The sequence below is a fragment of the Bison bison genome, unplaced genomic scaffold, assembly GCF_000754665.1.
Source record: "Bison bison bison isolate TAMUID 2011002044 unplaced genomic scaffold, Bison_UMD1.0 scf7180017864034, whole genome shotgun sequence".
In the NCBI taxonomy this organism is placed as follows: Eukaryota; Metazoa; Chordata; class Mammalia; order Artiodactyla; family Bovidae; genus Bison; species Bison bison.
Window position 1 is genome coordinate 6,633,721 of NW_011494606.1, and position 25,026 is coordinate 6,658,746.

General features: G+C 52.5%; 1 protein-coding gene across 1 annotated transcript in view; it reads left to right on the plus strand.

The window, feature by feature from the left end:
- The first annotated feature begins 9,959 nt into the window (after positions 1–9,959).
- Positions 9,960–25,026, plus strand: part of IGDCC4 (immunoglobulin superfamily, DCC subclass, member 4) — a 29,475-nt gene continuing 14,408 nt past the window's right edge. The window contains exons 1-8 of the mRNA XM_010834603.1: positions 9,960–10,338; positions 10,969–11,110; positions 17,871–18,007; positions 19,243–19,383; positions 22,365–22,520; positions 23,219–23,635; positions 24,125–24,289; positions 24,827–24,964. Coding sequence (XP_010832905.1) covers positions 9,960–10,338; positions 10,969–11,110; positions 17,871–18,007; positions 19,243–19,383; positions 22,365–22,520; positions 23,219–23,635; positions 24,125–24,289; positions 24,827–24,964 — 1,675 coding nt within the window. The remainder of the gene's footprint in view (positions 10,339–10,968; positions 11,111–17,870; positions 18,008–19,242; positions 19,384–22,364; positions 22,521–23,218; positions 23,636–24,124; positions 24,290–24,826; positions 24,965–25,026) is intronic.

Genomic DNA, 25,026 nt, shown 5'->3' on the forward strand with positions numbered 1-25,026 from the left:
CCGTAGGGGGTGTGTATGTCCTTGGTTTGTGGAGTCCGGAGTGAGTGTACGAGTGTGTGTGTGCGCGCGCGCGCGCAGAGGGTGGGGAGGGGGCTTCTGCCTGGCGCACAGGTCCGCAGTGCGTGGCCGATCGCTGCGTGGCATCGCGGGCAGTGGCTGCGGGGCCGGTGGTTTGTGCGGGGCGGGTACTGCCTTGTACTCGCGCGTCTCCGGGTTGGGAGTGTGAAAGAGGAGGGGTGTGTGTTGAGATTGTGTGTAATTGTGTTCATGGCACTGAGCTAATATTTGGCCTTGGCTTTTGGGGAGTGTCCTTGCCCTTGGTGGGGGGACAGGAGTAGGAGATTCCGGATTAACTGGGGATAGTTGTGATAAAATACTCAACTTTGTCCAGTGGGTGTGTCCCTGAGGCTGGTTGCGGGGGGGAGCGGGGGACTGTTGCCTCCCCCCAAAACCCGAGGCCCGGAGTGGGCTGGGGGAGGGGGCAGGAACCAGTTGCTTTCGTGGACGAGTCCAATACTCGCTGTCGGGCTGGGACGCGTGTCACTTCTGCCCCACCCCCGAGGGACACATCTGAAAAGGGTTGACGAGGTCAGCAAGGCCTGCTCCAGCCCCCCAGCACAGTGCGCATTGGGGGTAGGTAACTCTCCAGAGTTGTTCTAGCTGGAGAAAGGGCTGGGGATGGGGTGACGAAGTCCCAAGTGTCTACGCTTAAGGGAGCCTTTTTCTACCCCGGCCCGCTCCCTTTCGGCCCTGTGTGCGTTTGGGGGGCGGCCCAGGGGGAAGGTGGTTGGGAGCGCTGGGGAGGGGGATGGGCTGCCCGCTTTGTTCGCCTAGTCCTTGCCTTCTCTGCCTAGCGGGAAGTTGAGGATGTGTCCGGGGCTAGTCGGGGAGGGACTTGGAGGTGGGGGTGGGAGGGGGATTTCTCTCCAGCTGCTGCGGCTTTCCAGAGAGACTCAGCCAGGCCACGTGGGAGGGAGGCAGGGACGGCGGAGGGGGGAAAGGAGCCTCCGCCTGGCCCGCCCCGGCCCTTCTCCAGGAAACCCAAATAGCGGGTGGGAAAGTATCAGGAACTACTCGAACCCCCTAGCTGCCTACAAAGACACGCCCCTTTTCAGACCCGACTGCGGACCCGGCAGGAGGCCGCCTAGGGGCGGGGTCCCGGCCTCTGGGCCAGGGTAGTGGGGGGTCTGGGGTTGTCAGGTGGGGTGCGGGGAACCTAGGGATTAACGAAGAGTTGTACCCACCCTCTTCTCAGAGCTTCAGACCGGGGTCGGGATCATCCAGCCAAGCGGAGTCAGGGCTGGGAACTGCACTCAATCGAGCATTATGGAGTAGCGGTGGGGCCTCCCGCCAGGGGCTCAGTTTGCCTCGGAGACCTGGCCTCTCCGGACTCCGAGTGCACAAGGCCGAGCTGGGGCTCCCTTGGCAGCAGTGTGCTTGGCTGAAGCTACTGCGCTGCCGGTCCTCAGTGCTAAATCCTTTGAGTGTGCAAATCTTCTCAGTCCTGGGGACATTCCCCAGGCTAGAGTTTGACTAGCCAGCCCCATCTGGATGGAGGTCATTTATTCAACAAATATTTACTGAGTACTCGTTTTGGCTAGCATGTGACCGGTGCCTGGATATAGTAAATAATGAGGAGACTGACAGGTAGTCAGCAAAGGCTTCCTTCAGGAAGTAGTGAAAACTAGAGCTCTGTGCAGAGGGTCAGTTAGCACGGAAGGAGAGCGATGGTAGGGAGTTTTGCAGAGAGAACTGCACATGCAAACGCTCAGAAGTGACTTTCTTTAGACCATCGGATGAAACTAAATCTGGCTGGAGTTTAGAGTGCAAGGCATGAGGCAGGTTAAGGAAGAATGGGCCAGGGGCCATAGAGTGTCAAAAAGAGAAGGCTGAAAATGGAGCTGGATCCAACTCATGAAGGGGCTTATAAGCCCCACCAGGGTTTCTGGCCTGAGAACCCAAATGAGTCCTTGGGGGTTTTTTTGTTTGTTTTTTGTTTTTCTTTTAAAACATTTACTTGTTTTTGTATGCTCTGGGTCTTCGTTGCTGCTTGTGGGCTTTCCCTAGTTCCGGAGACTGGGGGCTCCTCTCTAGTTGTGTGTGGGCTTCTCACTGCCGGGGCCTCCCTTGTTATGGAGCACAAGCTCTAGGCACGTGGGCTCAGTAGTTGCAGCTCGCTGGCTCCAGAGCGCACACTCAGTAGTTGTGGCTCAGGGGCTTAGTTGCCCCCTCGGCATGTGGGATCTTTCTGGACCAGGGATCGAAATGGTGTCCCCTGCATTGCGGGGAGGATTGTTAACCACCGGAGCACCAGGGAAACCCTGGAGGGTTTTGAGATCTGTTTTGCATCAGCTCACTCCAACCGAGGTAGAGAATGATTGCATGGGATGGAGGCAGGAAGCTGCCTCTTCTTGGGAGGCTGTGGTAGTAATCCAGAGGAGAGGGTGGTGGTAACTAAAGTAGTGGCAATTGGAATGGCCAAGTAGCTGGATTCTAGAGTAGAATTAGCATGATAGTTTCAGGGAGTTTGTAGAGAGTGAGGGAGGGAGAAGTGAAAAATAATAGACACTTCAGCCACCTTGACATGTTGGAGTCAAGACTGACTGCCTGTCTCCCCAGCACACTTCTGGTCAGGGATTGGGAACTAGGGAAGTGTTGATGTGAATGGGATCCTACCTGGGAGTGGTGGTGGGATGCCCAGTGCTCTGTTTTCACCACAAGCAGAATTTAGGGGGTGGTGATGCAAGAGGTCAGCAGGAGGAGGGCTCTAAGAATAGGTGAGCTGCTTTCTTCTCACCAGGAAACTCCCACCTCCCATCCCTTTCTCATCCCAGAGGCTTGGAGGCCAACCTCCATCAGTTGGAGTGTTGGGGTGGCCATTTCTAACCTCATCTTGGGGGTTAGGAACTAGGTCAAACACAATCTCTATTTTTTTTCAAGATTTTTTTATTTTGATGTGGACCATTTTTGAAAAATGTCTTTATTGAGTTTGTTACAGTATTGTTTCTGTTCTATGTTTTGGCCTTTTGGCCAAGAGGCATGTGGAATCTTAGTTCCCATACCACTGACGTTGGAATGGGACATCTTAACCACTGGACTGCCAGCAAGTCCCGAACATAATCTCTATTAATAGTGAATCTAAACAATCCAGTTAAACCTTCACTGATCTTGTATGTTTTTTCATGGCTCAGTTAGTCATGGCTCAGGCTTCCCTGGTGGCTCAGACAGTAAAGCATCTGCCTGCAGTGTGGGAGACCTGGGTTCGATCCCTGGGTTGGGAAGATCCCCTGGAGAAGGAAATGGCAACCCACTCCAGTACTCTTGCCTGGAAAATTCCGTGGACTGAGGAGCCTGGTAGGCTACAGTCCATGGGGTCACAAAGAGTCGGACATGACTGAGCGACTTCACTTCACTTCAGTTAATCATGAGTTTCAAGTTGATTAATCTCACAATGAGTCTTCAAAGGTCGGCACTAAGGAGAACTTAGAAATACTTTTAGCATGAACTCATTTTGCAGATGAGAAAATTGAGTGACTTCCCAAGTTACATGGATGGAGACTGAACTGGGACCGTAACCAATCTCCTGGCTATTGGAGTAGCCATGCCTTCCCGGGATTTGGTACACATTAAACCCGAATTCAGTCTCTCTTCACCCCTCCCCATCACATGAGAAGTTACCAACAACTTGGGGCTTAGCCCCCTCAATTCGTGTGTCTGGGCCTGGGCCCTGGAATCCACTGTTCCCCACCCACCCCCACCCACTGCCTCCTGTTTTGCCTCCACTCTTTCTGAGATACAGGAACCAGACTTGACACAGAATTCCAGATGCAGAACAGATGTTATTGCCAAGCAGGCCTAGGGGCTCCCAGCTCCCCGGGTCACAGGGGAGGAAGAGAAAGAGTGGCTCTGATGGGGGAAGACCCCAGCCCCAGCCTGGTCAGGGACGGGGGATGGCAGCTGGGGGGAGAGAAGAAAACCAGAGAGGATGATCTGGGCCTGACATGCAAAGAAATGGAATCCTCGTGCTTGGGGCTGGCTGGGCTGCCAGCTACTACTGCCTCACTGCTGAGGCATTGTCTGGATTTGAGGGGCTGTGGGGTCCCTGGGGTTGAGAAGCAGAGGCTCAGGAAGCCGTCTCTCAGGTGCAAACCTAAACACACAAGCTGGTGCAGAGTCAAGACTTCCAGATGGCTTCATAAGGGGCTCACTTACCTTGCACATAGCTTGGAGCTCTGGCAAATGAATGGAGCATAAGAGAGACAAAGGTGGGCACACAAGGAAGGTATTTTTAATCGGACCTTCCATATAGCAGCAGAGGTGAGGTAATGAGCTCCCCAGTCCTGGTAATGTTTAAGTACAGAATTTCTTTGAATGTGAGTTTGCTGTTTTGTCTCTGGGCTTTTTTTTTTTTTTGGCTGCGCTGGACAGCTTGCACGATCTTAAGTCCTTAGTTCCTTGATCAGGGGTGAAACTCGCCCACGGCAGTGAACGCACAGAGTCCTAACCAGGGAATTCCTAACAGGGAATTCCCTGCCTTGGTGCATTTTCAGCATTTTGCTGGATATCTCATAGGAGGCACATACTATGCTAGGCATTTTCCCACATGTATTATTCACATCATCCCCAGCCCTGAAGGGAGTTCCTATAATTTTTCCAGATAAGGAAATGGATGTTTGGAAAAGCACAAGGGGCTCTGTGTCTTGTCCTCTTGCGTGTCTCTCCGCCTGTCCTCTCATCTGTTCAAGGACTATTTACTGAGCACCTGCTGTGTGCCAGACAGTGTTTTAGGTCCTAGGGAACGCTGACCAGGACGATAATCTCAAACTTGTTGCCTTGCTGGGGAGATAGGCAAGTCAGAAATCTGCCACGCTAACTGCAATGGCTCAGGTACCCAGGGTCCTATGGGGCAGAAAAAGGAGCGCCGTCGAAGTCAGACCCCAGGATGGCACAGCTACTGAGGAAGATGGAGCAGCAGTGCTTTCCGAGAACAGGAAGTGGTTTGGTCTGGTGGGGGCTCCGGTGACAGGAAGCAGGAGGTAGGCCAGTCAAGCTGAGCGTGGCTTTGCTGTCAAGTCTGCTGGGGCCGAGCCTGACTCCACAGGATCACACATGAAGGGAATGCTGTCTTCCTCGCATCCCGGGCAACAGTCCCAAGCTCTCCTTCCAGCTGTTGTGGGAGGGGCTTAGCTGTTGTGGGAGGGGCTTAGCTGTTGTGGGAGGGGCTTAGCGTGTGGTATGGGAGGTGGCCAAGGTGGGGAGTGGGGAAGGAGGTTTCTGGAAGAAACTGACTTGTGTCTCCTGGGAAAGAGTGGTGTCGGTGTCATGGAGAATTGCCCTTGTAGACTGAAAACAAGTTATAAATCTGTTGGGCCCTGAAATTCAAAAATGACAAGGCATTGATGTTTGTGGCAAGTTCTTGCCTTAACAAAGGCAGCATCTCAGCTTTGTCCCCCTTCTTCCCCCCACTCCCCCATCCTCTTTTCTGAAAGTTCACTGAGGAACGGAACCCTGGCTTATGCCAGGCCCCCACAAATCCTGCAGAACAGCACTGAGCTGGCCCCAGGGCTCAGCAGCGAATCTCCTTTCTGTCTGGGTCCTAATTGGCCTCATAAAATCTAATTTATCCTGCAAGTGGGTAAAATAATGCCAGAAAAAGGAGACTGAGAGATGGTCCTGGGGCTCCTGAGCATAGAAGCTCTGTATCTCCAGCAGGGTCCCCCCCTCCCCACCCAGGAGAGTGAGGAGAAGGGCTTGCGGGGGAGGGAGAACCCCTTGAGCAGAAAGCTGGCCACAGCGTGTCCACTTTGTCAGCCCTGGCCTGAGAGGGAGGGCTGAGAAGTGCTCATGGGAGGGGCTGGGGGTGGTGGGAAAGGGGAGGCCATGAAACCACTGGGCAAACACTGCCCACTCTCCGGAGCATCACTTTATGCAAAAAGATTTGGTGGTGTAGGAGCCACATGTACATGAAAGCCAACACTGCTGTGTAGCAGAATAGGATGCAAAATGGGCCAGAGGTTTCAAAATAAAAGCATTTCAGGTGGTCAGTAAGCCTCCTGAGTCTGATCTCCTCTACTGCTGGGAGAATTTTGGTGAAAACGAGAACTGTGGCAGCTCTTCATTTTAAAACTAGGGAAATGGAACCTGAAAGGAGGAAAACGGACCAAGGTCATACAACACACGATGCGCCTAGGACTCTGACTCTAGGCCAAGGCTGGTCCCACCACATCCCATGGTCTGTCTTAGGCAAGAGGAAGGATGGGTAGGGGACCTCTGAGTGGCTCCATTCTGTGAGACCCAGGAAAAACCTTCCTTGGAGGGGAACAGGGGCAACTTCATGGAAGGATGTGGCAGCTGAGCTGAGCGCCTAAGGATCCACATGTCCTGGGCACAGAAGTTGGGCTGGGCCCTGAGGCAGAGAGAACCTCCTCTTATTCGGGAGCAGCTCTCTCCTTGATGCTGGGTTCACCCCTGGGATATCCAAGAAGGACAATTTCCCCAGACTATCTCCCAGAGAGGCGAGCCCCTCCCCTGTTGGGCCTCATTTGGGCTCCTCCCCATCTATAAAATGAGCAGTCTCAGGCTCTGCACATATTTTCATTAACGTGAGCTGATCTGGACTCCTGGCACAGCCCTGTACCCCCCGGGACCCCGAGTTCTCCCCACATCTACATCCCTGTTGGTTTCCACTGCCGCCTGGTCTTGCTGGGTGCTGAGCTCCTCTGAGGTGGGGCAGCCAGACATCTGCTGATCCATGAATATTCAGAAAGGAATTGGAGCCTTCTCTGGGCTCCCCAGCCAGCCACGGCCCCTCTGGCCGCCATCCTGCCTGTCCGAGCTCAGGCTGCTGACAGACCCAGCAGCTGCTCGGGGCCCCAACTGTTCACATTGTTTGTTCACCACGGCGGGGGATTTTCCAAGCCTCCGACATGCTTTGGGGGGCAGGGAGGCTGCCAGAGGGCTCAGGGATTCGAGTCATGTGGGGCTTTTCTTCCCTGAAACTCAAACCGACTGCTCAGTGGTGGCTGGAATGGGGCATTTGGAAGCCGCTGGGCTGACAGCCCAGGCTGGCCTTGCCCCGACCGCGTTTGCATCCGAATCTAGGGCCACAGATAGACAAGGGACTGGATGTTGAGAATAGTGATTTGCATTTGTACATCCCTTTCCAGTTTATGAAGTCAAAGTATTAGTCGTTCAGCCGTGTCCAACTCTTTGCAACCCCATGGACTGTTGCCCACCAGGCTCCTCTGTCCCTGGGATTCTCCAGGCAAGAATACTGGAGTGGGCTGCCATTCCCTTCTCCAGGGGATCTTCCCAACCCAGGGATTGAACCCGGGTTTCCTGCACTGCAGGCAGATTCTTTATCATCTGAGCCACCAGTGAGATCTCCAGTTTATGAAGTGCCTCTAAAGAATGAGTTCCCATTCCTTGATTGATGTCTGTTAGGCTTTGAACTGGAGCCCTGCCCTCCATCATCTGGTGTAATCCTCACAGGCTCCATAGTATCACCTTCATTTTACAGATGTGGAAACTGAGGCCCAGAGAGGTGAAGTGGCTTGTCACATAGCTGGTAGATGGAACAGCATGATTGGAAGCTTGATCTTCTGCCCTGGGATCAGGTGCTCTTTGTGGCTTCCTTCCCCAGTTTGGCTGGAAGCCAGGTGAGGGCAAGTGCTGCCTTCTCCTGGCTGCACCCTCTAGTACTGCTGAAACCAGCTGTGTCGTTGAAGGTGCCTGCAGAGCCTTTAAGAAAGGCAGAGAGGCCCGTTCAGACCCCCTCTGTCTGTCTGTCTTCCCACAGCGGTGTCCTGGCTTCTGCACTGGCCTCTGTATCTCAACTTGTCAGGACTTCTCCCCTCCGTCTTGATCCTAAAGTGTTGGCAAATACGTGTGTAGGTGTAGCAGAGATTCGGGTGCACATGTTTAGATGTGGAAGGTATCTATAGTTTTTTGTGTGTATCTAGATGATACAGGCTTCCCAGATGGCTCAATGGGTAAAGAACCCGCCTACAATGCAGGAGATGCAGAAGGCACAGGTTCGATCCCTGGGTTGAGAAGATGCCCTAGAGGACGTCTTGAAAACCCGCTCCAGTATTGTCTGAAAAATCCCATGGCCAGAGGAGTCTGCTGGGCTACAGTCCATGGGGTTGCAAAGAGTCGGACATGACTGAAGTGACTGAGCACTGCACAGCTAGATGATACTCTAAATCAGTTTAGGAATAGGTGTGTCCAGTTCACTGGACAATCCTGCCGTCAGAGAATCTCAGACATCACCTGCTGTGTTTGAGTAAACAAGAGCAGGGCGGGGGTGGGGGCAAGAAAGTCCCAAGGCCACACAGCTAGACTGTGACAGGTCCAGGTCCAGAAATGAGGGTTGCCTGAGTCCCCCACCGCTGTGCTTTCCGCATGCCCCTGACGGGACGCTGTCAGCCCTGGCCTGCCTGGTAATGAGTATGGGCCATTGTCTTCACCTCTGTCCCTGACTCACTCTCAGACACACCATGGTGCCTTTAAGCAAGGTGTCAGGCCAGAGGATAGAAGGGGGCCTTCAGCCTTGGAGCGTCTATGGGACAAGGAGGCAGCAGGCCAACCTTGTGGGAGATACAACGGGAAGAACACACCATTTCCCTGTGAATAATGGTTACTGGCCTGGCTGAGATGTTGCTTAAAATGATAAACATTGTCATTTGGGTGTTTTGCCTTGACCCTGGGATGACATTCCCTGCCTCTGTTGTCCTCCTGCTTCACCTCCTGCTCCCTTCCTCTGCTGTCCACCTTTGTGGCCAGGGTGGTGTTGGAACTGCGGGCTCTTCTGGGGCATCTGCAGAGGGTTGGAGGCTTGGGTTCTGTGCTGGCTCATTGTGCGGCTCTGGAGGAATCAGCTGCAGGGAGGAGAGCTTAACTCTTGCAGTCGCTGCAGCAGAAGTGAGTTGGACAATCATGGTTGAGACGATCTGCAGGATTCCAGGAGAGGGAATGACATTACTGAGCCAGGTCAGCCACTGTGCCGCTCTCCCTTAGCACACAGCATCTCACTGACCACTCATGGCAGCCTTTTGAAGAACAAATGACTAAGTCTTTTTAAATTGAGAGGCAATTCACAAGCCACAAAATTCACCATTTAAAGGCTACAAATCAGTGGGTTAAGTTTATTCACGAGGTTGTGCAACCATCACCACTATCTAATTCTAGAAACATTTTCAGCACCCAAAAAAGAAACCTTAGATCCCTTAGCCATCTCTCTTCATTCTTCCCTCTCCCCAGTCCCTGGCAACCATGAATTTATGGTCTTGTCTCTATGGATGTGCCTATTCTGGACATTTCATAGAAATGAGATCACATTATACAATATGTGGCGTTTCATAACTGGCTTCTTTCCCTTTGCATAAAGTTTTCAAGGTTTATTCCCTCTGAGGCAAATGTCAGTACTTCATTTCTTTTGATAGCTGAGTAATATATTTATCCATTCATCAAGTGATTGGGTTTCCCAGGTGGTGCTAGAGGTAAAGAATCTGCCTGCCAGTGCAGGAGGCATGAGACTCAGGTTTGATCCCCGGGTTGGGAAGATCCCCCTAGAGGAGGGCATGGCAACCCATCCCAGTTTTCTTGCCTGGAGAATCCCCATGGACAGAGGAGCCTGGTGCACCATAGGGTCGCACAGAGTTGAACACGACTGAAGCGACTTAGCACGCACGCACGCACAGGTGATTGGGCATTTGAGTTGCTTTCACATTTTGCTAAGAACTGTGTTATTTTGTGGATGAGGAAGTTGAGTGGGGCTGAGGGGTGGGCACGATGGGCACGAAGCGCAGCCGTTGACCCAAGATCACAGTTAGTCAGAGGTAGAGCTGGGATCCAGACACAGGTTTCCTCATGAGCCCTCTTTCTCCAAGGCTTGTCCCCAACCCTGGTGCAAGTGGCTCAGGAGCTGGAGGCTGTGGGATGTAGGAGGACACACTCTGATGGCCCTGGTGTCCCTCCTCTACGCAGGGGAGCAGCCATTGCCCCAGGAGACGACCGTGTCGCTGAGCTGTGGAGCAGGGCCGCTGCAAGTAATCCTGGGCCCAGAACAAGCCCTGGTGCTGGACTGCAGTCTGGGGGTGGCTGCCACCGGACCCCCCACCAGCGTCACGTGGAGCAAGGATGGAGGCGCCCTCCCTGAGCACAAGCACCTTCGCCTGCTACCCAATGGCTCCCTGTGGCTGTCCCAGCTGCCAGCAGTAGATGGCGCTGACGAGGCAGACCCTGGGGCTTCAGAGGTCATTGAAGGCAGCTATTCCTGCCTGGCCCATGGCCCCCTTGGGGTGATGGCCAGCCAGGCTGCAGTGGTCAAGCTCGCCAGTAAGTGCTACATCTGGGGCTGAGCTGAGATCCGCACGACGTGGGGTGTGGGAACTGGGATCCGCCGTTAGTTACTTGCACAAAGGCTTGTCCCTGAGCCACCCCCCTTTCCCTGCCTCCTGTCCTGCCCAGTGGGTCCCTTCCTGCTACTATCTGTCTCACCGTTCAATAGTCTCACATCTTCCCCACTCTTCTGCTGCTCCTCTTTTTCCTCCCCTGTGACTTCGAGAGTCTAGACCTGTGCTTTCCTCCAGGAAGCCCACCAGAGAGACTTGAGTGTCAGGAGCACAGCGGTGCTCCCCACGCCCATAGTGAGTGGCACTGAGCTGCATCGTCCAGCCACCCCTTGGGGGGGCTCTTAGGAGGCACAGATCACCATGACATAATTTTGAGGCCAGAGGAGACACTGTAGTCTGACATGAGTAAGGCAGGGGGACTCATCTGACCAGTCATCACCACTTACCCTCTGCCTGCCTGTCTGCGTCGGGTTGAATTTTCTCTGCGCGTGTTTCTGTCGCCGGTGTCCCTCCGTGTCCATGTGCACGTGTGTTTCACCATCCGTGCTCACTGTGGCCTCCTTTCTCGTGTCCCTCTCCTGTCGCTGTATTTTCTCACTGTCCTCATCCCCAGCCCTTGCAGGCTTCTCCCTGCACCCAGAATCTCAGACTGTGGAGGAGAACGGGACCGCTCGCTTTCAGTGCCAAATCGAAGGACTGCCAACACCCGTCATTACTTGGGAGAAGGACCAGGTGACAGTGCCTGAAGAGCCTCGGTGAGTGTCCTATAATGGAGTGGGGAGTGGTTCCCAGAGGGCAGATAGGTTGGGCTCTGGGACGTTCTTGGAAACTGGGATCCTTAGAGTCAAGGTGGCTCCATTTGCCCAAACTGACTTAGGAGCCAACCACTACCAGATGCTCAGCTCATTTCTGGTCCCAAAGAGAAATTGGGCCAGAGGTTTTTGCTCCCTAGGAGAAAAGCCACCTACCAAGCTATGGGGCTTGGGTTAAGAGCAGTGATCTAGTACTTCAGAGCATATGTAGCCCAACCACTTGTTTTATCGAGGAGGAGACCAAGGGCCAGAGAGGAGCTGTGTTTTATCCAAGGCCACACAGTGAGGCATTGGCTGGATGTTTGTAGTTTGCTCAGGGCCAGGAGGCTGCTGGGAGGCTTTCTCTTTGCAGATTCCTCTGAAATTTCTACCCTAGATACATAACTTCTCTTCTTCCCTCAGTTCCATCCAGTGGGGTGCAGCATTTGATAACTGGGTTGTGGAGAGCTTTTCTGTTTCACCCTCCTTTCTCCCCATAAAGGCAATGGAGCAATCCCAGGGAATGGTTTCTAGGGCAGAGGAGAAGCAGAGGCTAGACCCAGGACCTGATCACTCCTCTGGCTTCCTGGGAGAGCCCAAACGTACACAGAGCATGTCCAGAAGGCATGAGGCTCATTTGCATCCCTGGTCTTGGAATTGGTCTCGTGACTTGGCCACCACCCCATAGATTCTTTTTTAATTGATGCGCTGGGTCTTGTTGCTGCACATGGGCTTTCTCTATTTGCGATGAGCCAGGGCTGCTGTCTGGTTGCTGCACGTGGGTTTCTTATTTCGGTGGCTTCTTTTGTGGCTGAGAGCACAGGCTCTTTAGCACTCTGGTTACAGCAGCTGCGGCTCCCAGGCTCAGGAGCTGCAGCACATGAGCTTAGTTGCTCTGAGGCACGTGGAATCTTCCTGGACCAGGGATCAAACCTGTATCCCCTGCATTGGCAGGCGGATTCTTAACCACTGTGCCACCAGGGAAGTCCCACCCCGCGGATTCTTACATTTTGAAAAGGTTTCTCCAAAAGCCTTTCCCAGCCACCCTGCCCTCCTTTCCGTGCATCTCTCTGGCTGTAGTTACCAGCCCACTCTCTCCTCTCCCAGTTGAGGTGAGATTCCTCAGGCTCAGAAATACTGGTTTCCAGATCTCTCTGCCCTGGAACTAACCTGTCTTTAGAGTATTGAGTTGGCCCAGCTCCTCTGACTTTTGTCCATGTCTTGGTAGGGGTGAAAGAAACTTCTAGATAGAAAAGCCACAGGCCACATCTCTGCAACAGTTGGAAGGGAGGAAGAAGGGTGAGAAGCCAAGATGTAAGTGATCCTGTGATTCTGGTGATCAGTGAGCCCCAGTGGTCCAATGGGTTGGACTAGATCGTGGTTTCCAAAGTGAGGTTTTTTTTAGAATATTAGTCCCTAAAGATGATTCTTGGAAAAAAAAATTTTTTTTCCATGGTCAAATAAGACCAGGAAAGTGCCTATAAATCTCCCTCTTGGAGTTGACAAGTCCCCTGAGCAGCCCTGTGCTGAGAACCTGTTCAACTTGTTTAACCACCTCTTAGAGTCATTTGCTCCATAGTGTCAGTCGCTCAGCTGTGTCCGACTCTTTGCGAATCCATGGACTGTAGCCCGCCAGGTTCCTCTGTCCATGGGATTCTCTAGGCAAGAATACAGGAGTGGGTTGCCATGCCCTTCTACTATCCCCAGAATGAGCGTTCTAGGGCGGGGCCTTGGGATTGCCAACCCAGTTTCCCAGCACCGGCATGTTAAGTTCTGTGCCTCCGCGTGTGGCGCCCCTCACTGCTGGGGGTGGACACTTCCAGGGAGTTGCTGGGTGAGGGTCAAGTGCGAGGTGGGAGAGAGCAGAAAACTCTCCCCGAGTTAAAAGTCACAAGAGGCCCTGCTTAGTGCGAGCGGTGTGTTCTCACTTAATCCCTCCCGTCATCCTGCAAGCTAAGGGTTTCTTATTTTTCACATTTTCCTCTATTTACTTTGTTTATATTCCTATTGGATCTATTTTTCAAATTCGTATAAACAGAGAAGAAGAAACAAAAATGACTCATCTTCTTGCCACATGGGAAGCCTAGTTTTGATGTCTACCTTCAGGACTTTTCCCCTGTATGTTTATAAATATTAAACATTTTGGATGATATATGCTGGGTATTTCTATTCAGTCTTTTTTATAGAAAACAAAAATGGGATTATATTGCAATTCCTGCTTTTTTTTTTTTTTTCACTTCATGCATACAGAACCCCCTTCCAGGTCTGTCTGTGTGGCTGTGGCAGATGCTTTTCTCTGAACTGTGAAACGAGGGAACTGAGGATCAGAGACACTAGTCACTTGCCTCAAGTCACACAGCTGCTGCCGAGAGTATCTGGCGTTGGAGCCCTGGGGTGGATGATGTGGTGGTTGGGGTGGGGAAACCGCAGGGTCTGAAGAAGCTCCTGTTGTAAGTGGGCTTAGAGATGGATCCAGTTATGCTCAGAGGAGAGGTTACTTCCTCAGTGTTTCTCCACAAATAGAGGAGTTCCCGCACCTCCCAGCATCTAGTTAGGCCTCTCCCAGGAGGCTGGAGCTGTCAGTTCCTGGACTCTGGAAGTGTTTGCCCCCAAGTCCTCTGAAAATTGATCCTCATCTATAAATAAGCCAGGCTCATATGTCCCAGCACATTGTGTGTGGGGTGGGGGATAAAGAAATACCTAAAACAGCAACTTGATTATGCCCAAGGTATGTATTTTTACACATGCCCGGATAGAGTTCATGTACAAATATGCTATTCATAAACTCGACTCAGAGGTTTGAAGGAGACCATATGCCCAGGTGTAGGCTGTGCACATGTGCAGTTAATAAGCACACGCCGTCAGGGTCTGTATGCATATTTTGGGCACTGACGGCAAAGTCTAGACCCTAAGGCAATTGCCTGATACTTACACTAATTTCTAATGAGAGGGGATCATTTTTCTTCCACAGGAACCAATAATCACCAAGAGCAACGTTTCCCAAATCACAGGCATTCACAAACTCCTGTCATAATCTTGGCCACCCCTAAGACATTTATATAATCACTCACTTTATACATTTCTTCAAATCAACTCTCTCTTTTGTAACTTTTGTGTCTGCGTGCTAAGTCGCTTCAGTCGTGTCCGACTCTTTGCGACCCTATGGACTGTAGCCTGCCAGGCTCACCTGTCCATGGGATTCTCCAGGCAAGAATACTGGAGTGGGTTGCTATTTCCTTCTCTAGGGGATTTCCCGACCCAGGGATCGAACCCAGGTCTCTCACATTACAGGCGGATTCTTTACCGCTGAGCCACCGGGGAAGTCTGCTTTGTCACTTTGGTGGTGGTGGTGGTTTAGTCGCTAAGTTGTGTCTGACTCTTGCGACCCCATGGACCCCATGGAGCCTGCCAGGCTCCTCTGTCCATAGGATTCACCAGGTAAGAATACTGGAGTGGGTTGCCATTTCCTTCTCCAGAGGATCTTCCCGTACTCACACTTTAAAATGAATGGATTTAATTCCTGCAGGATCCCTGGTCCAGTCCTCTGCCCTGCCCATCTCCCAGGGTCCATCTTGTGTCAGCCTCATGTGACCCTCGGCTCGTGTCCCTTTTCCTGGGGTGGATCTCTGAATCCGCCCCAAGGTGGGGCACCTTGGCCCTCAGGACATTCAGAGCAGCTCTGCCATTTCTTCTCTGCTCTTGAATCCCGGGGTTCAAGTGTCCTTTTGCAGGTACAGGAAGCAGGCTCAGGCTTGGGAAGAGAATGGTTCCTCCCTTTTAGATAGAAGTTGCTTTCATTCTATAAGTAGCTATTTTATTTGAAGTCATTTTAAAACGATAAAATATACTAACTTAAAGAAGAAAAAGTCACCTACAAACTGACCACAGATAGCTATTACCACGATCTTATGTGGGCTTATAACACATTAACAGGGTCAGGGGTGTGAAATACATAGGAATTTATGAAGCCCGTTTTTCAAAGGAGAAACCTGAGGCCTGGACATTGGATGTCACTTGCTAAAAATCACATTTATTGGAATCAATTCTCCTCACTATGCCACAGCTGCTTTTATTCCAGAGCCAGGAGTTACAAAACAAAGTGTACAAGGGCACGTGCATTTTTCCATTTAAGTTTTATATTCCCAAACTAATAAATGTTCACTGTAACCAAGAAATTTAAAAGCAGAACAAAGAAGAGCGCCCCCACCAGTAATCCCCCTTGCTGAGAAAACCTCCACGACTGACATGAGCTTTACCACCCTTGACTTTTTCTGGGCACATCCTAGCATATCGTTTATCTATTTTCCAAAAATAGCATTGCTTCGCAAACACTGTTTTGTGATTTTTCCCCCCCACTAACCAATGTGTCTTGGACATCCTTCCAAGGACAGAGCTTTTGAAACCACATTTTTAACAAAGCAGCAAAGATATTAAATGAACATTAAAAGTGGTGCCATCTCACTTCTTTGGCTGTAGCAAACGCAGCAACAGCACCACACCCAAGGAAAGGCATCCATTCCTTTGTTCGTTCATTCAACACACATAATTTAGGCAATATTACTTGTCAAAGGAGGTATTAGCTCTTGGATTGTTGTTTTTGTTGTTTAGTTGCTAAGTCGTGTTTTTTGCAACCCCACGGACTGTAGCCCTCCAGGCTCCTCTGTCTATGGGGTTTCCCAGGCAAGAATCCTGGACTGGGTTGCCATTTCCTTCTCCTGGGGATATTCCCGACCCAGAGGCCAAATCCATGTCTTCTGCATTGGCGGGCGCATTCTTTATCACTGAGCCACCAGGGAAACTCTTGGATACCTGGAGCAACATTTCCCTGGAAAGACAGGGAACCTTTGGGGTCAGGAAGTGCAGCCAGCTCTTGAGACTGAGGAAGGAGGAAAGGTCTTAGAGAATATAAGGTGGAGGAGACCAGAATGGGCGTGGGGGCCTTGTTTCCGAGATGGGTCCTTGTCTTTCCCATCAAATTCGTGGCGACAGGCTGGGTCCTGGCCCAGGATTTAGCTCTAGACACCCTGCACCTCCTCATCACCTCTCCCCTGCTGGCCCCAGCACTGCTGCAGGCAGCTCTTGGAGCTGAGGATAAGACTCCGGGGGCAGAGTTGAGTTTGCCTGTGGGGTGAGGGAAGGAGTGATGAAGGTTTATGTGTTTGTTCTAAGTCTTTGGGCCACAGCAGATTTCTAGGCTTATGGCCAGAATTCTGTCCCAACACCCTTCTGCTAGTGCTTTTCTCCTGTGTTTAGATTTTCTCATACCTTGCTTTCCCCACGAGCCAAGGGATCTTCACTTCGTGTACACAGCTGCCCCATTCCCTCCTTGACCTTGGCCTAGCCTGCATCCACAGTGAGAAACGAGAAGTCTCACCCTCAAGCTGACCCTGCAGAGATCACAGCTAGAAAATTCAGGAAGACCCACTCCCTCCCTGCTGGGGCCAGAGCCCATTCTGCTTCCCACCACCCAGGCCCCCGTGGACACTTCTCTGCCTGGGATTGCACTGTCTCTAAGCAAGATCTCTGGGTTCTTCCAGCCCAAACTGCTTTCCAACCCTCACCAAAAGGGCAGACAACACCACCCTCATCCATCCTGCCCCTCCTCCGTAATGTACACATTGACTGGCGGGCGGGGGCACTTGCTGGGACTACATCCCTTCCCACTGGCATTGTTAGCCATCTAATAGCTGCTAAGACAGGCAGATGGGAAGAATGTGGGATTTGGCACCAGGAGATGTGGGTTCCAGTCATAACTCTGCTTTAACTGTGGGACCCTGGAAAAATACCCTCCTCCCTCCAAGATTTGGTTTTCTCACCAATAAAATGAAAGCTATGATCCCCTCTATCTCTTAGGCTTGTTTCAAGGTTCAAATTGAGATCATGTGACTAGAAGGGATTTTATCAGAGGAGAGAGAAGGTAATACAGGCAGGAGGTAAACAAATTCAAACTTTACAGAAGGTTATTTAATGAAAATAAAGTCTGCTCCTGAGAGCTCCCCAGATCACAGGTCCCCTAAGACAACCACTATGACCAGGAACATTCCGTGCAAAAGCATATAAGTACATGTCCTCCACGCACTGTTCTGTACCATACATATTTTGGAGATGGCCTTGTATCAGCACACAAGGAGCTGCATCCTTTTAACAGCTGCCTAGCATTCCATTCTATGAATGTACCCGAACAAATTTAGCTAGTTCCCACCCTACAGATGGACGCTTGGATTGTTGCCAGTCTTTTGCTATGGCAGACAGGGTTGGAGTGAATATTGTTAAACATACATTTTGTGTATGTGTATGAGAATATCTTGGGATGAAGTCCTTGAAGTGACATTGCTGGGTCTAAAAGGTGCATGCAGGTTTGATAAAATGCTTATTTGGCTGTGTCGAGTCTTAGTTGAGGCATAGTTGTGGCTCACAGGCTTGAGAGTGTGGGCTCAGTAGTTGGAGAGCGCAGGCTTAGTTACCTGTGACACGTGGGATCTTAGTTCCCTGACCAGGCATAGAACCCAGGTCCCCTGCGTTGGAAGGCGGATTCTTAACCTCTGGACCAGAAGGGAAGTTCCAGTATCTTTTAGTTTTAATTTGCATTTATTACGAGTGAGCTTAGTAAGCCACAGTAGGTATTTCAGGAAGGAGGGGTGGTGGGTTCAGGACAGCTGGGGCACTGCCACCCTCCCTGTAGAGCTCCTGTCCACCTCACAGGTGCCCTCTGTCCCTTCCCAAGGCTCATCACCCTTCCCAACGGGGTCCTCCAGATCCTGGATGTACAGGAAGGCGATGCAGGCTCCTACCGCTGTGTGGCCACCAACTCAGCACAACAGCGCTTCAGCCAGGAGGCCCTACTCCGCGTGGCCCACAGAGGTAAGGGGGCTGGCCGGGTGGGGCAATCAGCCATCTTGGAGCTGGGAGGGACCTCAAGTCGTCCAAGACCTGCCTTCAAATAGGTGACAGATGAGGCCATGAAGCCCAAAGAAGGCAGTGCCACCCAAGTCAGAGATAGCACTCAGGGCAGGAACCCAAGACTTCTTTCTGGTCCAGGGTTCCCTTCCTGCTGAGACTGTTTCCATGGGTGGATGGAGTGTCCAGGGCTGGGGACAGGTGCAGGGAGATGAGGTGTCTATGGAGAGGGTAGGTGCCCGTCCCTGCCCTGGGGGAGCCGCCCCCTGCTGCTTGCTGTGGATCTGGCTCCTAATGGTCTGGGACTGTTCTTTCCATTTCTCTGAAAACCTCCCATCCCAGAGTGACGCGGTAGAAAGGACACAGGCTTTGGGGTCAGAATGACCTGGTTTGAATCCTGGCTTCTCTACTAACCATCTGTGTGACCCTGGGCTCCTTATCAAATGTCCAGCCCAGGGAGGTGGTGAGAATCGCCGAGATAGGAATGGGAAGTGCCTGGTGCCTGGCAGGTGTTCAATAGATCTCACTTCAGGCCCCCTGCAAAGGCCTCTATCTTGCCTTCCTTTGCCAAGGCAGCTCCCCTCGACTCCGACCCCTCCGCTCATCTCTCCATCCCCCTCTCATCCCATCCACTTTCACTCCCACCCTATTTCCGGGGGCTTAGCTGATGAGCAGAGTTTGGTTTGCTGCCCGTTCAGTGCCCGGGGTCTCTGCCTCCACCTGTTGGACAAACCAGGTATTTACCATGCTGACCCAGGGACCCAGGGTCATGCTGAGAACTTGGCAGGGAACGGGTGCTCCGGGCGCCACCAAGCTGGCAGAAACTCGAGCTCATCCCCTGCCTTCCCCACATGGGAGCTGAGGCACTCCAGGGAAGGGACTTGCCAGAACTAGAAACTCCAACTGTTGACTTCAAGTCCAGACTGCAAGTCTACTCTTGACTCTGCTGGTTCTCTGCCTTGAGGGGGGGTTCCATCCAGTAGGAAGAATGGGGGCGCTGTGTCGGAGGCCCGGTTTTTCCTCTCTGGCTCCCAGAGAAAGACCTCTGAGTTCCAGTCCCAGCTCTGTTGAAGTACGCAGCTGCTTTCCCATCTGTCCGATGGAACCCTGGCTGCCCCACCTGTCTCACCAAGTGACTGTGAGCATCAGGTAAAGGGCTGACTGTGAAGACGCCTGATGGTAAGGCTCCCTCTCTCCAGGGTCCCTGGCATCCGCTCGGGGGCAGGACGTGGTCATCGTGGCAGCCCCGGAGAACACCACCGTGGTGTCTGGCCAGAGTGTGGTGATGGAGTGTGTGGCCTCGGCTGACCCCACCCCTTTTGTGTCCTGGGTTCGACAGGGTAAGTGGAGGGAGAGGACTTGAGGGCATGGGAGAGGAAGGGGGTGGCGTTGCACACACCCCCAAGTCAGGGATCTATAAGTGTGACCACAGTATGGTCACCAACCTTTGGTGTGGCAGGAACTAACTTCTGTCCCAGGGTGGAGTGTGGGTAGAGGAGCCTGGACCAAATGAATCAATCTGTCTAGCAAGTTTCTTTTATGAAGCCCACTCAGTCTGCCACTCACAAATCACTCTTGAGACCTTTCTTGGGGGTGGCCGCTGGGCTTTGTTCTCCACTTTCTATGTTTCCAGTCCTTAAAACAGTGAGTGTGGGGCCAGTGAGTCAGGTAGCACTTGGACGCTCTGCTGGTCTAACTACATAGCCCCTCCTGGTCCACCCAGTCTGCTGCTGCCTTTGTGTGCCCGGCTTCATGCTGGGCACAGTGAGTTAAAGACCCAGGTGAAAGAGATGGGGCCCCTGCCCTCTGATCTCACAGTCTGTGTAAGGGAGATATATCCGTGAGACTTGGTGGTATCAGGCAGCAAGTGATGAGTGCCAAGCGGGCTGCATTACAGAAGATGCTGTAGGGTAATGAGAGCGCCGGGCCAACGTGACCTTGTAGCCTACTAAGCATGAAACCAACTTTCCTGCCAGAGCCTCCTAGAGCTGTTTGAAGAGGTTAAGGGCCAGGGCTGTTATTCCTGGTGGGCAGATGAGGAAACTAAAGCTCAGACAGGCAGGTGGAAAGCCAGGACCCAAACTTTAGAGCCTGTTCCTTTTCTGGTACACCACCCCCTACAGCTCTGTATGGAAGAAAAGCAAGGATTACTTGTTTCCATTTGTCAATAAGAAGTGTCTTGTCCCAAGTCGATGGCAGAAGTAAGTCTTAAATCCAGCTCTCTTTACACCTCTTCCCTGGTTCAGTCCATGACCCCACACTCCCTTTTGTAAGTTTGTATCTCACATTCAAGACTAGATAATGATGAATACATAGAATTTAAAGAAAAATAATATCCCAAGATGACTGCGTACCCCCACCAAGCTGATGAGAAAGAACAGTGCTGGTTATCTGTGCCTCCCTGACCTACCTGACCTCACTGGACTCGTGACACCTGCCTAGTTAGGGGAACCTTAGGCCAGCAGGACCCTCATAGTATTATTGGGGTAAGCCTGTGATGTCGCCTAGTTCCATCATCAATGCTTCTCAAATCCTGACCAGGCATCAGGATGACCCAGGGAGCTTCTTCAAATTGCAGACTCCTTCCCTTCACGCCTGAAAGATCATGACCCCGGATTCTTAATGTTTAACAAGTTCCTAAGGTCCTTCTACCGAAAGTGTGGTCTTTACCTACCTCCTGGGCGAAGTTAGAAATGCAGAATCTAGGGTGCCTGACGCCTCTGCATCTTAACCAGGTCTCTTGCGATTCTGTGATTTGTTTGCACAGTGGGGATTTGAGAATTGCTGTCCTAGAGGGTCCAGACACTGTGGTTCTGGGGTCTCACTTGAAACTCTGCTAATAGCAAACTTAGAAGACAGAGACTGGCTTCACTCCTGTCCCTGGGTGCTGTTCCTTTTCCAGGAATTTACTCCACTAAGTCTGGAGAAGGAAATAGCAACCCACTCCAGTATTGGTGCCTGGAGAATCCCATGGACAGAGGAGCCTGTTGGGTTACGGTCCATGGGATCGCAAAGAGTCGGACACGGCTAAGCGAGTAACACAACACAACAACAACTCCACTAAGTCAGGGGAAGGGCGTGGCTTTTTTGTTTTGTGTTGTTTTCTTCTGATGGCAAAAGTTGTACATATTCATTGTAGAAAACTAAGGAAAACCAGGAACAGTAAACATCCCACCACTCAGAGATTAAATTGCTAACATATGAATGTGTTTTCTTCCAGAGTTTTTTCTATGCACATGTATATTCCCCCCCTCAAATAAAAGCATGCTGTATTTACAGTTCCAAGTCTTGTTTTTATTCAACCGTATATCATAAGCATCTCCCCATCTTTATTTTTTATTTATTTTTGGCCACACCATGCTGATTGTGGGATCTTAGTTCCCTGACCAGGGATTGAACCCGTATCTCCTGCAGTGGAAGTTCAGAGTCCTAACTACTGGACTGCCAGGGGAATTCCCTCTCCATCTTTAAAGCTTTTTCAAAAAATAATTTTAATAACTGATAGTCCATCATTTGAGTATAGCCATGATTTAATTTTTGAAGTCCTTCCCAGTTGTCCACTGTTACAGTTAACGCTGAGGTGATCAGCATTGTTAACAGCTCCCCACCACAGGGTGCCCACAAGTGGAATCCTGGCTTCAAGGTCAAGCTGGAGCCCCTGTATAGCCCTATCCGCATTTACCCTTGCTCAGGCATTGCAACATACTGTCTTTAAAAACTTTCCCACTTTAATAGGTGAAAATGAACATCTGTGTTTTGACATGCATTTCTTTGGTTTTGTGAAGTAGAATAGTTTTTTTGTTTCCTGGCGGTTTGCATTTCAGCTCCTGACTGTAAGGCAAGGGCTTTCAAAATGATTGTCACTTCACATCAAAATAAGTCTCCCGTATTTAGGTCTCTGGTTATGGTGCAGACCTTTCCAGCCATTTCTTCATCATAGCCCTGGGCTGAGGTCATATGGCAGGAGTGTGTCCTTGAGAGAAATGAATTTAACAGTAATGGTAATGGTTGTAACTGAGTCGTGTTCAGAGCACCTATTAATGTGCCTGCATTGTGTGGGCCAGCCTCACAGACCTTATTGGTTCCACCCTCAGAACAGCCCTTCCTGCGAGGGACTATCTCCCCATTTTACAGAGAGAGACCCTAGGGCTCAGAGGGGATCATTGGTCTAGCAAGTGGAGGAACTGAGATCCCAACCAGAGACTGTTAGGTTCTCTTAACCCTGGTGGAGATGGCGCGCCCACTCGAGGTCGGAGGTCCGGAGAGTGGATGGAGGGGCAGCGGTCAGCTACCCGCTCCAGCACTCTCCCTCCTCCCGCAGACGGGAAGCCCATCTCCACCGATGTCATCGTCCTGGGCCGCACCAACCTACTCATCACCAGCGCGCAGCCCCGCCACTCTGGCGTCTACGTCTGCAGAGCTAACAAGCCCCGTACGCGGGACTTCGCCACCGCAGCCGCCGAGCTCCGCGTGCTGGGTGAGGAGGGGCGGAGGGTGAGATGGGTCAAAGGACAGGGGAGCAGATGTAGGGGGAGACTGCCTTGGGGCGGATTAGCGGGGGCTGAGCGCAGGAGGAATAGGAAGTGGGAAAACGGACAGGTGGGCGTGCCACGGTGGAGAATGAAAAGGGAAGATAAGGTTGAGGGGGGCGGGGCCCCAGCACCTGGGGAGGAGTCCTTCGTGAGGGGGTGGGGTGCCTTGGAGGGGACAGACTAGGTAATTAGAGGAAACAAGTGTGGGAGGAGATTGGAGGATGGAGTTGAGGAAGAGGAGAGGGGTGATAAAGGGCATTGCTTGGGTTATTGGAGAGGTGGTCTGGGTGGGACCCGGGTAATGTGGGGAAGGATGAGAGTGAGGTTACTGGGGGGTACATCTGATAGGTGTGGGGTCCTGGGAGGTAGGGGAGACGGAATAAGTGCGGGAGAAGGGTTAGATCCTGGAGAAGCCAGGGTATTTGGGGAGGCCGAGGAAGCCTGGAGAGAATGGTTAGTGTAGGGCCGGGATAGAAGGAGGAAGAGAACTAGAGCTGCGCTGCTGAGGGTATTTTGGGGGGACGGGTGAATCGGGGAGAGGTGAGAATGAGTGAGGGGCTGCGGGAGTCCCTTGGGTATTTGGAGGCCGGGGCAGGCCTCTAGCGGCGGGAGGCACAGTCAGCGTTCCCCTCCGGTCCCCCAGCCGCTCCAGTCATCTCGCAGGCGCCGGAGGCGCTGTCGCGGACGCGGGCCAGCACCGCGCGCTTCGTGTGCCGCGCGTCCGGCGAGCCGCGGCCGTGGCTGCGCTGGCTGCACGACGGGGCGCCGCTGAGGCCCAACGGGCGCGTCAAGGTGCAGGGCGGCGGCGGCAGCCTGGTCATCACCCAGATCCGCCTGCAGGACGCCGGCTACTACCAGTGCGTGGCCGAGAACGGCGCGGGAACGGCGTGCGCCGCTGCGCCGCTGGCGGTCGTGGTGCGCGAGGGGCTCCCCAGCGCCCCCACGCGGGTCACCGCCACGCCGCTGAGCAGCTCCGCCGTGCTGGTGGCCTGGGAGCGGCCCGAGCTCCACAGCGAGCAGATCATTGGCTTCTCCCTCCACTACCAGAAGGGCACGGGGTGCGTCTGCCCGGCGCTAAGAACCCCAGCAAAGACCTACTGCAGGGGGTGGCCTACGGGGGTGGGTGGGGGGAAGGGACGCGGCACAGGGTGGATGATTGAAGGGTTGCCTTTGGGGATAGGATGGGATGGGGTGAGAGACCTGTGTGTAGATATGGGTTAGCGCATTTCCCCTTCAGCCACAGTTTAAAAGGGCAGCGAGAGGATGCCGCTCCCAGGGAAAATGCCTTGGCATTCCTGGAGCCAGCTTGTTAATTGCAGCAGGAGTCACTTCAGTTACACGCTAGAAAAGACTTCTAACCAGTGGGAGGAACTAATACAGTGGGACTAGATGTCAGGGGAGTTTATAGTCTCAGATTATCTGGAATGATTTAGCTAGAAAGAGGCTATTCCAGGGACTGGACAACATGAAGGATTCCCTAGACAGCTTTGAGCAGGGAAGCCTCTGGCCGTGGCCCTGTGACAGACACTTTGTCCCCTAACCCACTCAGGCGTGGACAATGTGGAATACCAGTTTGCGGTGAACAATGACACCACTGAGCTACAGGTTCGCGACCTGGAACCCAACACAGACTACGAGTTCTACGTGGTGGCCTACTCGCAGCTGGGGGCCAGCCGCACCTCCTCCCCGGCTCTGGTCCACACGCTGGATGATGGTAGGGCCTCTGCACCTGCCGTGGGCACCTTGGGCCCCAGGGAATTCCCTGGAGATGGTAGCTTAGTTTCTCTTAACTCCTGTACGCCAAGGTGCTTTTACTTGCCTTGTGCCATCTTTTGTGCCCTGTAAAGGAGTGGGCAAGGGTTCATCTCCCTAATTTGCAGTTGGAGAAACTGAGGCCCAGAAAGTGAGTGACTTGCCCAAGGTCAATAGTGTAGCTGGGACTTGAGCCCAGGTTTCATGACTGCCTGTAATCAGGTGGCTCCTTCTCCGCTGCACCCAGGTACCATCCAGTCAGACAGGAGCCAGTGACAGTCCGCTGGATGTAGAAGATTGTGCTGGGGGAATGTCCTGGGAAGGCTGTCCCATCCTCTCCAGCTTGGGGCTCCCCTGAGAGGCTCCCTTTCCTCCCTCAGATCCTGGTCCTGGGCCTACTTCTGACTTGCTGTGTGACCTGGGCAAGTCTCTGACCGCTCCTGGGCCTCACCTTCCACGTCGGTGGAGCCGAGCTCACGTTGATGTTCTTCTGTCTCAGTCCCCAGTGCAGCGCCCCAGCTCTCCCTGTCCAGCCCCAACCCCTCGGACATCAGGGTGGCGTGGCTGCCCCTGCCTCCCAGCCTGAGCAATGGGCAGGTGGTGAAGTACAAGATAGAGTACGGTTTGGGAAAGGAAGGTGAGTGGGGGCAGGAATCAGTGAGGTGAGGGGTCCATCAGAGCGGCTGGTGGAGTAGGGCA